This window comes from Nomascus leucogenys, chromosome 23 (genome assembly GCF_006542625.1).
Source record: "Nomascus leucogenys isolate Asia chromosome 23, Asia_NLE_v1, whole genome shotgun sequence".
Lineage (NCBI taxonomy): Eukaryota > Metazoa > Chordata > Mammalia > Primates > Hylobatidae > Nomascus > Nomascus leucogenys.
This window is the reverse complement of record NC_044403.1, coordinates 10,557,928-10,573,055: the sequence shown is the minus strand read 5'-3', so window position 1 is coordinate 10,573,055 and position 15,128 is coordinate 10,557,928. Positions and strand designations below refer to the sequence as shown.

The following is a 15,128-nucleotide window of genomic DNA, read 5'->3' as shown; positions in this document are numbered from 1 at the left end:
GTAGTACATAGCACTGGGGAGAAGGGTTCCAAAATGTAAGAAACTATCGTGGAAATGTCCTCTGAGCCATGTATTCTGGTCAGGGCTTGACAAATGGAAACTTAAAAATGAGCCAATAGAAACAAATTTCTGAAAAAGTTTGTTTTGGGTACAAGAAATAGGGAAGTGAGGCCACATGCAGTAGCTCACGCCTATAAAACTAGCACTTTGGGAGGCTGAGGTGGGAGGATCACTTGAGCCCAGGAGTTTGAGACCGGCCTGGACAACATAGTAAGTCCTCATCTCTTAAAAAACAAACAAACAAACAAACAAACAAAAATTACTGGGCATGTTGGCATGCACCTATAGTCCCAGCTACTTGGGAGGCTAAAGTGGGAGGATCACTTGAGCCTGGGAAGCTAAGCATTTGCGAGCATTCGCTTTAGAATCATGCCATCTCGAATTCAATTCCTGCCTCTGGCACTTAGAGACCTGTGACCTGGGGGAAAATGCTTCAAAACTCCTGAGGCTCAGACTCTTTCTCTGCAATGGGATTTATCCTAGGTTGACTAGGAATTAAATGAGATGATTTATGCAAAGCACTCAGCAGAGTGCTTGGCACATGGGAACTGCTCAGTATATGTGACCTCTTACTGTAATGATCAGGTATGAGGGGGCTGTCTAGTCTATTTTTTAGCAGTTTTAATTAGCACTACGTGACACTTTCTTGCATTATTAGTATATGAACAATTTTCACAAACCGTCAGAATCTCCACTGAGATTGAAATCCATCATTGCATGGCTGAATTTCCCTTCTTCATTCTGTTTAACTGCCAGTTGCTGAGTCAGACTCTCCAGTGTTGTTTTTTCCTTTAAAAAAATTATGAGAGATCAGTCTAGGAATTAAAATTATTTGAAGACTTTCTTTTTCTTGGGCCACATAATATAATACATTAGCTCCTGGAAAGGATGCAATGTTGATATATTCACCTTTTTACGTTCAGCACATTCACCTGAAGTCATTGAGGGGATGACCAGCAGGATTTTTGAAGGAACTCTGATTCTCACAGACCCCCGTAAAGTCTTGGCGTTTGGGTTTGGTGTGCCTAAGGGATGTATGCTGGGATCCTTGGAGACAACCTTCCCAAATTACAAAATGTGCACAGAAATTTCATGGAAGCAACCTGTTTTACATTTGGAATGTCTGCTTTATTTTTGGCCAGACAGTAGAAGTATAGGAGTGGCATGACGCCCAGAGAAAGTCTTCCAATAGTCAGGTGACCAAATAATAGAAACATAATTCACAGTAGTGCCCTCTGGTTGCCATCTTCCCAAATGCCATCTGCATTCCTCATGCAAGGGTAATGAAGACGTTTAAATATTCATTGCTAATTGCTTGTCAAGTCTCTGTACATCCAATGTGAGTGCCTGCTACTTGGACCACAATTTGATTTGGATTGCTAAGCCAAAATATTGAGTTGGCGAATTATTTGAGATACAAATATACCAAAATTAGATCTACAGAGACATCAAGTTGTTTAAGCATGCAGTGCACGATTCACATTCATGGAGAACATAGCATTTCAAAATAAATTATTTTTAAGAAAAAGATAATGCTTAATCTAAACCATATGCGACATTACTGTCAAATTAAGAAACTGGGTGACTTTAGGAACAGAAAAAGCTTATAATGAAAGGTTGATAACTTTCTCTTGAACTCTCCAGCACTGCTCTGAGGATGACGTAGTACCACAACAGTTTTCAGAAATGCACCCATTGGATCTCATAACATTGTCTCAAGTTTCTTTATAATTATTCACCTCATTTCCTGAGGAACATGGTCATGAATCATACTACTGAACAACATACACTGCAGAACTGCTATTGACACAATAAAATCTTCACAGAAAGTAATCAATGATTTAAGATCACTGTATTACAGGTAAAGGGCCCAACTAATGTTCCCACCAAGAACTAATACGATATTGAAATTCTTAACACAGTACATGCTTTATCTCAATGAAGTCCTTGACAATGTGACAACTGTACATACTAAATTAAAAAATCTCTTAAGTCAGTGGCCTTGGAACTCCTGCACTTTATTCATCAAAGTATGTACATTAGTTAATAGAAAACTATTTTTAAATTGTCAATCAGTATAAAATACAGTAGAGAAACTGGAAGCAAAATAGTTTATCTTAACTTTAGTTCTATAGAATTAAATAGTATTAAAGTTGAAATAAGTTACGCATTTAAAACTGTAGAATCTGACTCGATTTGTTTTGTGTGTGAAGTTGTTGTTTTCAGCTGCTTTATATGTTTTGGATGTCTTTTGCTGAGAGAGTCGGCTGTATATATTCAGCTGAGTTCAGGAGCATCAAGGACACCAGCTTAACAGACTTTCTTTACAGTAAATGTAGCTGTTAAAACAAAAGACAGTTACATTTGAAAACACACACACACACACACACACACACACACACACACACACACACATTCCATCAACATGATCTGATAGTCCTTGGGTCAATGAAGACTTTACTGTACTCTCTTTGAGGAATGTACTGGGCTTGGATCACCTCTTAGCTTTTGATTTAACAGTATAGGGCAATAATACTACACATTTTCTAGAGAGTTTTCCATTCTGAGGCAAAGTCTTTCAAGAAGAAAAAGCAAAATGAACTCAATCAAAGTAGGAAAAGAATGACACGTTAAGCGACTTCCAAGGTTCTGAGTTCAGCTCTACAGATGCTGTGCTGTCTTACCAAGAGACTAAAATTAACAAATATGAGCAGGAAAGTCACACTCAGTTTTTGCGAGAAGTAACCTATAATTATCCACCGCTAATGCACCCAATATTAATAAAATGATCCAGTTAGCTACCCAACAGTAAAACTTACTATGCTTCTCCAGAGGACGGCAGTGGGACATAGTGGAAGTCAAGACAGTAAGCTGTACTTTCTCGTAACCCTTTGTATAGTAATTTAAGCTAACGGACGTGAACAGGCAAAAGGAAAGGTGACTGCAGGAATTGGAGAATGTGAGGTATGCCTTTAATTAAAACAGATTATAACAGCATGCAAATCAAAAGGATAACGTTGCCACATTTTTTAAAGAAAGTGTGGACAATAAATTCAGAAGACAAAGTAACTGATGTGAGATGATAATAACTTAAGTAAAAAATAATTATCCTAAAATTCCATATGACAACAGATCCTATAAAGCTGATACATAGTACTTATGTATAAAAGTAGATATAAATTTATATGTGGTTAGATGTCTAGGTAATATATTGAACCACCAAAAGAATGAATTGGATTTAAGAATAGTTCTCAAAAGATTAAATTCAATTGAATGACATGTAGGAGGGGAAAGAATCAGCCAAATGTTATAAAGCAGAAGTGCTGACACACTAGAAAAATCTCTCCTACTCTATCCTTTTAATCCCACCCGTCTCCCGCCAACCCCTCTCTGAAAGAGTTCACCTATGCACTATCATGTATAACGCTCAACCATTTGAGATTCTGTTCTGTGGGTTAAATATTTCTTTTTTTAAAAGTGTTTTTTCATAAGAGCAAATACTACTGGAAAAGGTAATATTTTGATTCTCAAATTTCTTATAAATAAATTAATCTTTTCTAAATACAGGCAGCTGGAACAAAAGAAGGACAGTAGATTTCAGGTAAGCAGAGGGTTAAGTGGGAAGATGTTGAAAATGGGAAACACCAAAGAAACTGATTTTGGGAAAACAAATAAATGTTGATGGGCACAAGTGACAAATTTTTACCGATCTTATAATCTGATAAAAATCATATTAGTGATATAGATCTTATAATCTGATAAAAATCACGGCTCTGATAAAAATCATGTCAGTCAAGAGTGTGTGCAGAAAAATAGCATCCTATTCCCCCATTTAAAGATCAGTATTCTGGAACATAAATCCAGCACAGCACTTAGGAATGCTGATATGAAAATGACAAGATTGATTAGTCTTCTCTCCTTTACCTTCTTTTTATTAGAAAGAAAGCAAAAAAAGGAGAAAAGTAAACACATTTAAAGGAATACTCGCCAAAATTCGAAATGCGCTGAATGATGTCAGAATAGAGGGCAAAAAGAGATTAATTACAACAAAGTAGTCAACATGTAAAAGTCCTGGGGTACGGGCCAAACAAGATGACCTGTATGCTTTCTCTCTTGAATAAAAACTAGCAATGGGATAACAACTAGATTCCTTTGCAAAGATGAGTCTTATCTGCCTAATCACGTCTTTACAACTCTGCAGGTTTGCTGAGATCAAGGAGAAACATTAGGTTAAGTCTGTTTAAAAACAGACTTGAAAAAATCTTCTGATTTTATGTTGACTTGAAAAAAGACTGGCCGGGAGCGGTGGCTCATGCCTGTAATCCTAGCACTTTGGGAGGCCGAAGCAGGCGGATCACGAGGTCAGGAGATCGAGACCATCCTGGCTAACGTGGTGAAACCCTGTCTCTACTAAAAGTACAAAAAATTGGCCGGGCGTGGTGGCGGGCGCCTCTAGTCCCAGCTACTCTGGAGGCTGAGGCAGGAGAATACCATGAACCCGGAGGCGGAGCTTGCAGTGAGCCGAGATCGCGCCACCGCACTCAAGCCTGGGCGACACAGCGAGACTCCGTCTCAGAAAAAAAGGAAAAAAGATCCAAGTGAATTGTATCTCATCGACAGAAGAAAGTCGTAGACCACATGGTTTCCTCGGTGCAAATGAATAACTCCAAAATCTGACATACAGAAAACTATTATTAATGTATTATTCACTTGGGGAACTTGGTAGCTGGTCTTGTGCTCTGTGACTTATCCACAGACTTGCATAATGGAAAACAGCATGTGTACTGTTTGCACATAATCCCAGGCTATGGTGGGAATAAAAAAGGGGAGCCAAGAAATAGCTAAAGAGATATGGACACTTTGTTGATTGGAAGTGGTCAGTATCAATTCATACTTCTAAGCCAAAAACCATTCTGAATGGCGAAAGGCCACAGGGATTCATGGGAAGAGGACATTTTTGAGGTTAGAAAACAATGAGTTTTGGCATCAGGAATATCACATTTTAACCAAACTCTCTGCCATATATATTAGCCATATTGCTTTAGACAAATTATTTATCTTCCTTGAGTCCCAGAATCCTAATTTGTAAAATGATAGTTAAACATGTGTTAGATTCTCATTAGTTTGAAAATTTTAATATAGATATACTTTTAATATTATTTTTAAAATGTCAGTGGGGAAAATTGAAAAGACAGGGAATCTAACAAGTAAGAATTACAGAAATAGTTAAATTTCAGTATTAAGTAGCCTGTTATGATTATAAACTCTATTCTGTATAACCAAATATGCATTAAAACAGGGAATTTTGGTAACGACTCTAAATATTGTCAAAATTTTCTCCTCTTTTGTCTATCATTTACCACAATATATTCAATCATTGTTTTTTATTTCAATTTCATACTCAGGCATGATGAGTTACAGTTCCAGACTGTAAGTCTAGTACATATTTAAACTGAAAAATTTTCCCTGCTCCATTATTTTGACTTAAAAAAAAACCCTGAAAATTCACTATTTTTGCAAAGGTTCTAATAGGCATCCTATGTTGATATTTTACAGAGCAGTCAAAACAAAAGAACACAAAAACTGTACTTTAGAGGTAGATATTTCCTTAGTTACCTAATCCTAAATTAACCAGTGCATGAGTAGATAAGTCATCTATTACTCCCTGAAACTGGGATTCAGCTAAGTGATGAGCTTTGCTCTCTACCAGACACACATATACAAAGAGATGGGCTGTGGATCAGCTATCATAATGGACATCCCTGAAATAAAGCTCACAAAGCTATAAAAGTCATAAAAAGCACATGCATGAAATGACAGAATAGAGTGTGACTGTCAAATGTTGACTCGGTAACAGTTAAACCCCTTCTGGTTGCACTTCTTTATGGTCTCCTACTATATTAATGACATGAGAAGAAAGAAGAAACAAAAAACCTTCCAATTATGTGAACCTCACAGGCCACCAAAGAAGATGAAAGATTATTTATAATGTCATAACGATTTATCAGTTGGAGATTTTTTTCATCAGCTTAAGTATAAAGAAATAAGGCACATGTCCACTCTTTAACCTCTCGTTTCATTCTTGCTTATTAATATCTCAATTTTTTTTAGAAAATAACCATCTACCCACATAATATAACACCGAAAATGGGAGAAAACGCTTTCTTGTAAGTTATGTATAAATGATATATAAACTATATATGTGTGCACACACATACACACACAAATACACACTTTCCTCTAACTCTAACAAAATTACATGTTGAAGAGATCTGTCACTAATGTTACATCCATCAAGTATGAATTTATCCATTAGAATATCCATAGACCCTTTGGTACTCTGGAATTTAATAATCCTTGAAGAAAATTTTTCTATTCATTTTCTCCATTGAGAATTATAGTGATATATGAACTAAGGGGATGGCAAGGTCCATACACATCCTCTGGTCTAGGCATCCACAAAATCTGCCTTATCTAATACTGATTTTTTTTTTCCCTTTCTGAATTCCCTCATGAATTAAAACCCATAATTTGGTTCCAGAATCGAATTTCCTTTTGTAAAATTTGGTAGCTAGCTTCATGAAAAGTTGCTTGTATAATTCTGACTCAACTTCTTAGCAGGTTAGTTTCATCAGGCAATTTGATCAAGTGAAATGTATTAAGAGATCAAGTTTTTCTTAAGAAGTACTACAAAGTCGAAGATGGTTCAGAAGAAACACACTGTGTAGAAATTTGAGAGTTTTGGTCCAGGTGAATAACTTTTCAAGAGATTAAAATGATAATACTGATGAATCCTTATTAACGATTTTCAAAGAAGTGATTTTAAGATGGGAATAATATTTCAAAACTGATGACAAATATCTAATTTTGATTTTTATGAAGAAAGAGAGAAATTTGAGGAAATATGACTTTAGCACTTAATGTCTACTCCAGAAAAGATGGGACTACCTATAAAGATTAGTTCATAGCACTTGATAGAGGCTGTGATAATGACAGGAAGCTGGTATGGATTCAATAAAATAATGTTATAATGGCCTCATTTTCTTTTTTAATAGGTGTTGGAATGCAGACCAGGGAAACTCAATGATAATAATTATTTGGACTTAACTCAGTGTAACTCAGTTTTTGAGCATCCTCCTATCTATTAAACCTTGTTGTCATAATGAAGAAATCACACAGGATCCTGAAAAAAAAGGTTTGAGTAGAGTAGGAAGAAAAAATCAACAATCATTGTCTTTAAATAAAATATCTTAAGAACCTCCACGTTTAAAAAGAATAAACAGCTGTTGTTTGTGAAACAGAGATAGAGTTTGGCCATATGTAGTTAGGAGACAGAACACTGATCAAAGATTGTAAGTTATCAGGTGAAAGATAATGAACCAGTGAAGGAAGAGTGATCTAATAGTCAGAGCTGCCTATCCGTTGAATGGGCTGTCTCAGGATGGAAGAAATTTCCACCTTCCCAGAGATTTTCAAGTGGTGGACATATGACTACCTGCCTAGCATATTACAGATACTGAAGAGGCAATTCAAGGTTGAATGATAGGCCCTTTTCATTTTCTTTCAAACCTTCAATTCTATGATTTTATGTCCTACTTGACTGAACTCAATATAACAAAACTATTTTGACACATATCTCACAGAAAACAGGCTTTGATTCTTTTTAAACATGGAGATGTGCAAGATATTTAAAGACAACTATTGCTGATATTTTCTTTCCACTCCACTGAAGTCTCTTTTTCAGGTTCTTGTGTAATTTGTCATATTTTTGTACTTTCTCTATTCATAAAAGATAATTTTCTCAAAAGTCATTAATAAGTTTCAACACTTAAAGCTATGGTTTTGTAATCAATAATTCCATAATTCTTTTCTCAGATTCAAGGAAGACATTTCAAATTATGAAAAAAACAAAAATCTGATTGCTTTTCAGACATATTTTGTGAAGAGACTGTCCAGCAGTAATTACACTTACAAATTCAGGTACTTTGTTAAAGACACACTTACACATCCCCATTCAACATTACGAATTTAGTCCTTAAAATAGAAAACCACTGCCACAGGGAGGAAAAAATCCCTATGGCCCGGATGTGTAATGTACAGAACAGCTACTCAAAAGAATGTATAGAAAACAAATAATTCACCAAGAACTTTACGCAGGAATACTATCACAGTAAAATATGGGCCCTTGCTTCTTTGTTATCATGGTGCTTATGGTGTGTACATGTGGAAGAAGGGAGGCAGGAGGGGAAAAAAACAAAACCTAGGATTTTAAATGTCTTTATATATGGTCAGGCTTCAGCCAATATCTAAAGAAAAGGTTGTGTTTCTTCCAAACCGTGGCAGACAGACGTGTTATACATACTGAGTCAAATCAGAGGGGTTAATGTGAGAAAATCAGGAGGCCAACTAAGAAAAATAATACAATTTGCAACCTACACAGGATGTCCAGTCCGTGGGAGGGCTACACAAATGTAAACACAAAAGTGGAATGTTGTCTGATGATAATTATTCTATAAACAATGGGTAACTCGGTTACTGAGCTACAGAAACATATAGGATTACTTTCTTCAAATTTTCCTTTTCATGGAATAAAAGCCATAAAACTGTCAGGATTCTTACAAATGTAGCATCAGTAGCCAGTAGTTACTTCAGTTAAATAAATATAATCTGACCATTTTAAAGAGTCATCGCTTGGTTCAGAAATGCTGGGTCTGACAATAGAAACAGGCACATCAGGGTTATAGTTCTCTTTTCAACTATCCATGGTAGTTTTAAATACAGAAAGAGAAAAATATATATATTAGAATAGATATTTTAAATCTCCTTTTAATGAATAGCTGAAACTTCATCACTTGTTTTATCAGAGCTGCTAGGAGAAACAAAGTAACTAGGATTGAGTATATTGTTTTTGCTTTCTTGGCTCTTTCTCCAGTGATGGGGTTTGGTGCACAGTGAAGACAGGAAGAACGAAGGAAGGAGCAAAAACAGGAAAAATTAAGAATTGGAAAACAGATGTGCAGATTGTGGAGATGGCAATTGCTTAAAGAAAATTTTTTTGATCAAGTCTCAAAAATGTGCTGAGGACTACACATGACCAATGCTGGGGCATAAGCGAATTGAACAGGAACTGGGTTACTTTCTGGAATTCCCTTTCCATATTCCATTAGAAAAGAGACTGGGCTTTGAGCTGTAAGACTTCAATTTAAAGACTCATCTGCCACTTGAATTCCTCTATTCTTCTCAAATCTCGAGTTAAAATTTTTTTTTTAAACAAAGAATACTGTTCTATTTACATTACAGAGTGAGAACAAGATATGAAGGGAAAGCCATGAGAAAATGTTAAGGTACAAAATAAATATCAATAGCTGTTATACTCCTATGACAGGCATAAGCAAGTATTTTTTATTTGTAAAAGAGGAGAAGAAGAGATGTGATTGGAAAGATTAAATGAGACCCGTTAAATAAATGCGATATTCCTCCTATTTTCATAATAGTTTTAAATCCATATTGGTAAAATAGCTTGCCATAAACATAATAAAGAATCTATCTACTAAACATAGAGGGTAACTGCAAAACAAACTTCTCCTTAATTATTTCAGTGTCTTCATTGTAAGTGTCTTGAGGGCAGCTGTTTGATCTTGAGGAGAAGGAAAGAATCAAGGGGGAAAAGAAAGACCTCTCTTTGATAGGCTAGGCTTTTATAAAGAGCAGTTCTGGCCCAACAACAAAAGTGAGCCTTACTTTACTTATTGAAAATCAGAAAATTCAGAAATGCGGAAATACATTTGAAAATTTACAACCCCATAACCTTGGCATAACCATTGTTGCCATTTTGTTGTGTATTCTTTTAGTCTTTTATCTATGCATTATGGAAATATACTTTAAAAAATATCAACATGATTCTATACATGGTGTTTTCAAACTTATTTTTTCAGAAGTACTATTGTGAGCAGATCCTCGAATCCCTAAACAAATAGACAATTTCAATCATCAGAGAGGCCTGTGGGTGTCTCTCTGAAAGCCCAATTTGGCATGCCCTATGAGTCTCATTTTATTGGACCATCCTACACTAACCCCTCTACCAGAATGATGTAAAGAACACAAGACTCTCTGTTTGAAAACATGCACAGCTTTTCTAGGCTAGAAAATTAAACCATAAAAAGTTTACTGGAAAAAAAAAAAACCTTTAAAAAGCTCCTTAAAAACTCACACCATAATTGCTCCCCACCAAGCGTGGGCACTTGCTAGCTGCAAGTAGTGGCACTGTGACAAATGTAGCAAAACTGAAAGCAGGCTATACTAAGAGAAAGAAAAAGTCTTCCACTGGCCATCTGTGAAAATAAGGCATGTGGCCATTAAATGCAGAGGCTGTAAATATACACAAACTCCATGAAGCAAATGGCAAAAAAGGACTAAACTTCAAGCTCAAACAAATCAAAATGTTTAATGCATAGTTACCACTGCTGGACGAAAACAGCTCTGATCTTTGCAGTCTGCAAACTCGGCATGTATTTCAATTAAATACCCCCAAAAAGAAAAGAAATAAAGAGAAAGAAATGAAAAGACACAGAAGAAAACCGTCTAGAACAAAAGGCTATAGACAGCCTATACTCAATTTCTAAAAACAAACAGCCCCTTTAACTTGCATCAGCCTGTCGAGAATGTCGATTGGAATTATTGAAAGGCTGACATATAGAGTGATGGATGGTGATGACATAATACCTATTTGCCTTTTTGTCATGGTCTTTGAAAACTGGCTGCTCTGTGCTGATAATATTCGCTAAGGGGTTTTCCTCTCCCCTCCTGTCCCATAAGAAGTGTTCCCTAGCTAAGATACTCAGAATTAAGAAGGTTTTATGAATGAAAAACAAAAGAAAAGAAAACCTAAGGATCAAATGCCAACTTGCACATAAAAAGCTGGTCTAGATTTTCTAATAATCAGTTGCCTAGAAAGCCGTTTCCCTTTCATTTCATATAAATTTGCAGAGTAGAGAGACTCTGATAATAAGAAGGCAAATATTCAACTTCGGGTTTTGTGTATCTTTTAATTAAAGTCACCAAATAAATAATTACATGTAAACGTAGAGATTAAAAAATAATATATGCTCACTTTAAAAAGAGAAAATATCAATCACTTGCGTTATTTTAATTTGTTCTTAGGCACATTCTAACCAGAGGATTTAAAACATTGGGAACATTTTTTTAAAAACACACGCACCCCTAGTAAAATCTGCTTTACCACACTGTTGCAAAGGTCTATCTTATTTTCCTCCAGAAGGATTTACCTAACATGCCTACTTCCTTTATATAATTTTTCTCTAGCTATTGAAATATCTATTTCTAATTTGACTTTTATAATTCATTTTAGCTAAAGGCAACATTTATAAAACCCATCCATAAATCATTATTTGAAGCAACTTCCACTGACTGGAGAGGCATGAGTTCCTTCATATTCACTTTTTAAAAGCAAAACCTGTAATTCACAATTCCTCACAGGCCTTCTCCTTATCTAAGGGAAGGAGCATGTGTTACGTAATGCTGAACTGCATACACTGTGTCAGTTTCTGAAGAGTTAACACTGCTGGCCCCATCCATCAGATGGCCAGCGAAGCATCAGGAAAGAATGATGGATGTAAAATTATTACAGGGCTGCCATCCGATACACTTACTGCCATTTGTAACTAATGCTGGGAATGACAACACTTTTTTTCATTATTAAACATCCACATTAAGTCAACATTGGTCACTGTCATTTCATGTTTGGCACTCTGTTGAAGGGAAAGAAAAGGGTTGAAAATGGCAGGAAAGAGGTGGTTGTAATGGACGAGTTTCCAAGTGCCAGACAAATAAAATTAACCTTTGTTTACAATCAGCCTATATAGTCTGTGGCAAGGCTTCTTATGAATATGACTCAGAAAGGCTCAAAAATGAAACTATGTCATTATTGAGTAAATTCTTAATTAAAATATACATGTTATTTATCAAATTTCCATCTTATTTGACAGAAAATTACAAAGAATTTTCACTAAAGCTCAGCCGAAAAAGACATTTTTCCAGCTATGATTTATAATGACAGATGAATTCATAGCATGCATTATATGTTTATATTCCAGGTACACTGTAGGCAATTAATGTTCAGTGAATAAATTCTCTACCTTAAGAGGTATATGCACATATATGCATGCTTATTTTTGTAAGTGACATCTGTTTTACATAAGAAAAGCAATACAGAAGTTGGTCTTCACATGTATACGGTGTGTATGTGAATATACTTTTACAGATGTAACCTGTTATCAAGCAACATCTTCTTGTGCACATGCTTGTGTGTCATTTAATTCTTTGTGAACCCCAGACAAGGTATAAGAACCCTGGACATGGGCCAGGCACATTGGCTCACGCCTGTCATCCCAGCGCTTTGGAAGGCCAAGGCGGGCGGATCATGAGGTCAGGAGATTGAGACCATCCTGGCGACCATGGTGAAACCTTGCCTCTACTGAAAATACAAAAAATTAGCCAGGCGTGGTGGGTGGCACACGCCTGTAGTCCCAGCTACTAGCGAGGCTGAGGCAGAGGAATCGCTTGAACCCTGGAGGCGGAGCTTGCAGTGACCAGGATCGCGCCATTGCACACCAGCCTGGGTGACAGAGCAAGACTCCGCCTCAAAAAAAAAAAAAAAAAAGAAAGACCCCGGACATGTAATAGTGGAAGGGCAAAAGATAGATAGATGGTAACAATTATAAAACAAACAAAACAAACCAGTTTCATGAAGGAAATATTTGAGAGCTTTGATATCATTTTTATAATATGCCTGTGGCTGACAATCGCCTTTTCCTACCCAGTAGCCATTGACCTTTTCTTCCCAGCTAACATTATCTTTGATCTGAAGATATCCCCTGATCTCAGAGAAGACAGGATTAGCTCTCTAATGTAGTGGTAAAAAATAATTCATGATCAATTTAAAGCAGTCTCTTTTCCTTTGGCCAGTAATGGTCTTAAAGATGTTCCTATAACCCAGTTCTAGTCAATGAGATGTTTGTGGAAGTCAGCTTGAGAAGAGGAATGAAATACCCCCGTATGAATGAAGACTGAAGTTAGCAAAGAGAAAATGACTTCTCCTTCCTCAATCTGCCTGCCTTCGTGGGGATGGGATAGCTGTAGGTGCAGCAACCATTTTGTGACCCAAAGGGAAAAGACAAGAGAATCACAGATTTCAACTCCGATATCAAGTTGATGAACTCATGCCCTCCACCTCCTACTCCTGAACTTCATTACGTGATAAAAATGAATCACTTTTTTTTATTTTTTTGAGACAGAGTTCTGCTTTTGTCGCCCAGGCTGGAGTGCAACGGCGTGATCTTGGCTCACCGCAACCTCCGCCTCCCAGGTTCAAGTGATTCTCCTGCCTCAGCCTCTTGAGTAGCTGGGATTACAGGCATGCGCCACCATGCCTGGCTAATTTTGTATTTTTTAGTACAGACGGGGTTTCTCCATGTTGGTCAGGCTGGTCTCAAACTCCCGACCTCAGGTGATCCGCCTGCCTCGGCCTCCCAAAGTGTTGGGATGACAGGCGTGAGCCACCGTGCCCGGCCGTGAATCACTATCTAAGCTACCATATTCAGGTTTCCTGATACATGTAGTGAAACTCATTCCTAACAGCTATGACAGTATAGGCACAGTCTTCCCAGGATAACTACATATGGAGTGAGTGACACAAACGGAAAAGCTTCTGGTCTATTTCTCATTTCGGCTGAGTGCACTGGGTCTCTATTGTATTAACACTGTCTGGTGGGATCAGGACAACAAAAACTGAGCTTTTTTATAATCTCTTATTAATATGGATACTTTCAAACACAAGCTCAGGAATCTGTACTTGACTCTATGAACAAAGTTGTGCCATCTGGGTGATAATGAAGCAAAGTGTGTTTTTTACAAAACAAAATATGAGAGGCTTCTTTCTGTTCCTTCATACCTGAGAAGCTCACTTTTTCAACCACAACACTAATCTGTTACAAAGCTGTGTGGCAAAAGATAACATTATTTGAATATACAATCAGTCTACAATTAACGAGAGATGACAATTATAAATAACACTGTGTTCCAGGGTTTCCAAGAAGCCTGACACACACAGTTCTCGGGTATGATGAAACACTTCCAGGAAAAGTAAAGAAGTTAAAAAAAAATCCCTTAGAAGTCTTCCATTCAAATGTGTTTCGGTAAAAATGCCCTTCACGATGTGTTTTGGTACATATCACTGAGAAATCACCAGTCCCTATCTTCACACCTCTAATCGTTTTCACTGTCCAATTACAGCTCTTCAGAAAGAAGACCTTCTAGCTGGGATAACCACGTGGCTGGCTATTTGAGATATGAAGAAAAGTTAATGTGTATAAGGCTGTGTACCCAAGAAAGCAGATCTCCACCACAAGATTTCAATCATCTGGAGCTCAGGTCATGATATCTTTTCTGTTGATGTAAAGCACCAGGCTGAACTTCTTTTCTTTTTTTCCTTTCTCCCAGTTCCTTTCCTTCTTTCTTTCTGCTTTATCTCTCTCACTCCTTACCTTACACATATTTTCTGGGTTTAGGGAGTTAGGATTATTATTATTATTATTATTATTATTATTATTATTATTTGAGATGGAGTCTCACCCCGTCGCCCAGGCTGGAGTGCAATGGCGCGATCTCGGCTCACTGCAACCTTCGCCTCCAGGTTCAAGCTATTCTCCTGCCTCGGCCTCCTGAGTAGCTGGGATTACAGGCGTGCACCACCACACCAGGGTAACTTTTTGTATCTTTAGTAGAGACGAGGTTTCACCATGTTGGCCAGGCTGGTCTCGAGCTCCTGACCTCACGATCCACCCGCCTCAGCCTCCCAAAGTGCTGGGATTACAGGCGTTTGAGTCACTGTGCCTGGCCGGGAGTATTGCTTTGGACAGAAAAAAATGCCCTTCTTTTGGGATTCAAGTGATGTGAGATGATAGTGCAAAATGTAAGAGGAATTTATCATATATTTTTTATGTCTTTCACTAAACTCTATGGCAAAATTTCAAACCAATTACTAATCCACA

The 15,128-nt window shown here is 37.0% G+C and overlaps 1 protein-coding gene across 6 annotated transcripts in view; it reads right to left on the bottom strand.

Moving 5' to 3' along the window:
* Window positions 1–15,128, bottom strand: part of SOX5 (SRY-box transcription factor 5) — a 753,263-nt gene that overhangs the window by 16,124 nt on the left and 722,011 nt on the right. For all 6 annotated transcript variants that reach the window (XM_030804393.1, XM_030804395.1, XM_030804392.1 and 3 more), the window contains one exon: window positions 741–849. In XM_030804393.1, coding sequence (XP_030660253.1) covers window positions 741–849 — 109 coding nt within the window. The remainder of the gene's footprint in view (window positions 1–740; window positions 850–15,128) is intronic.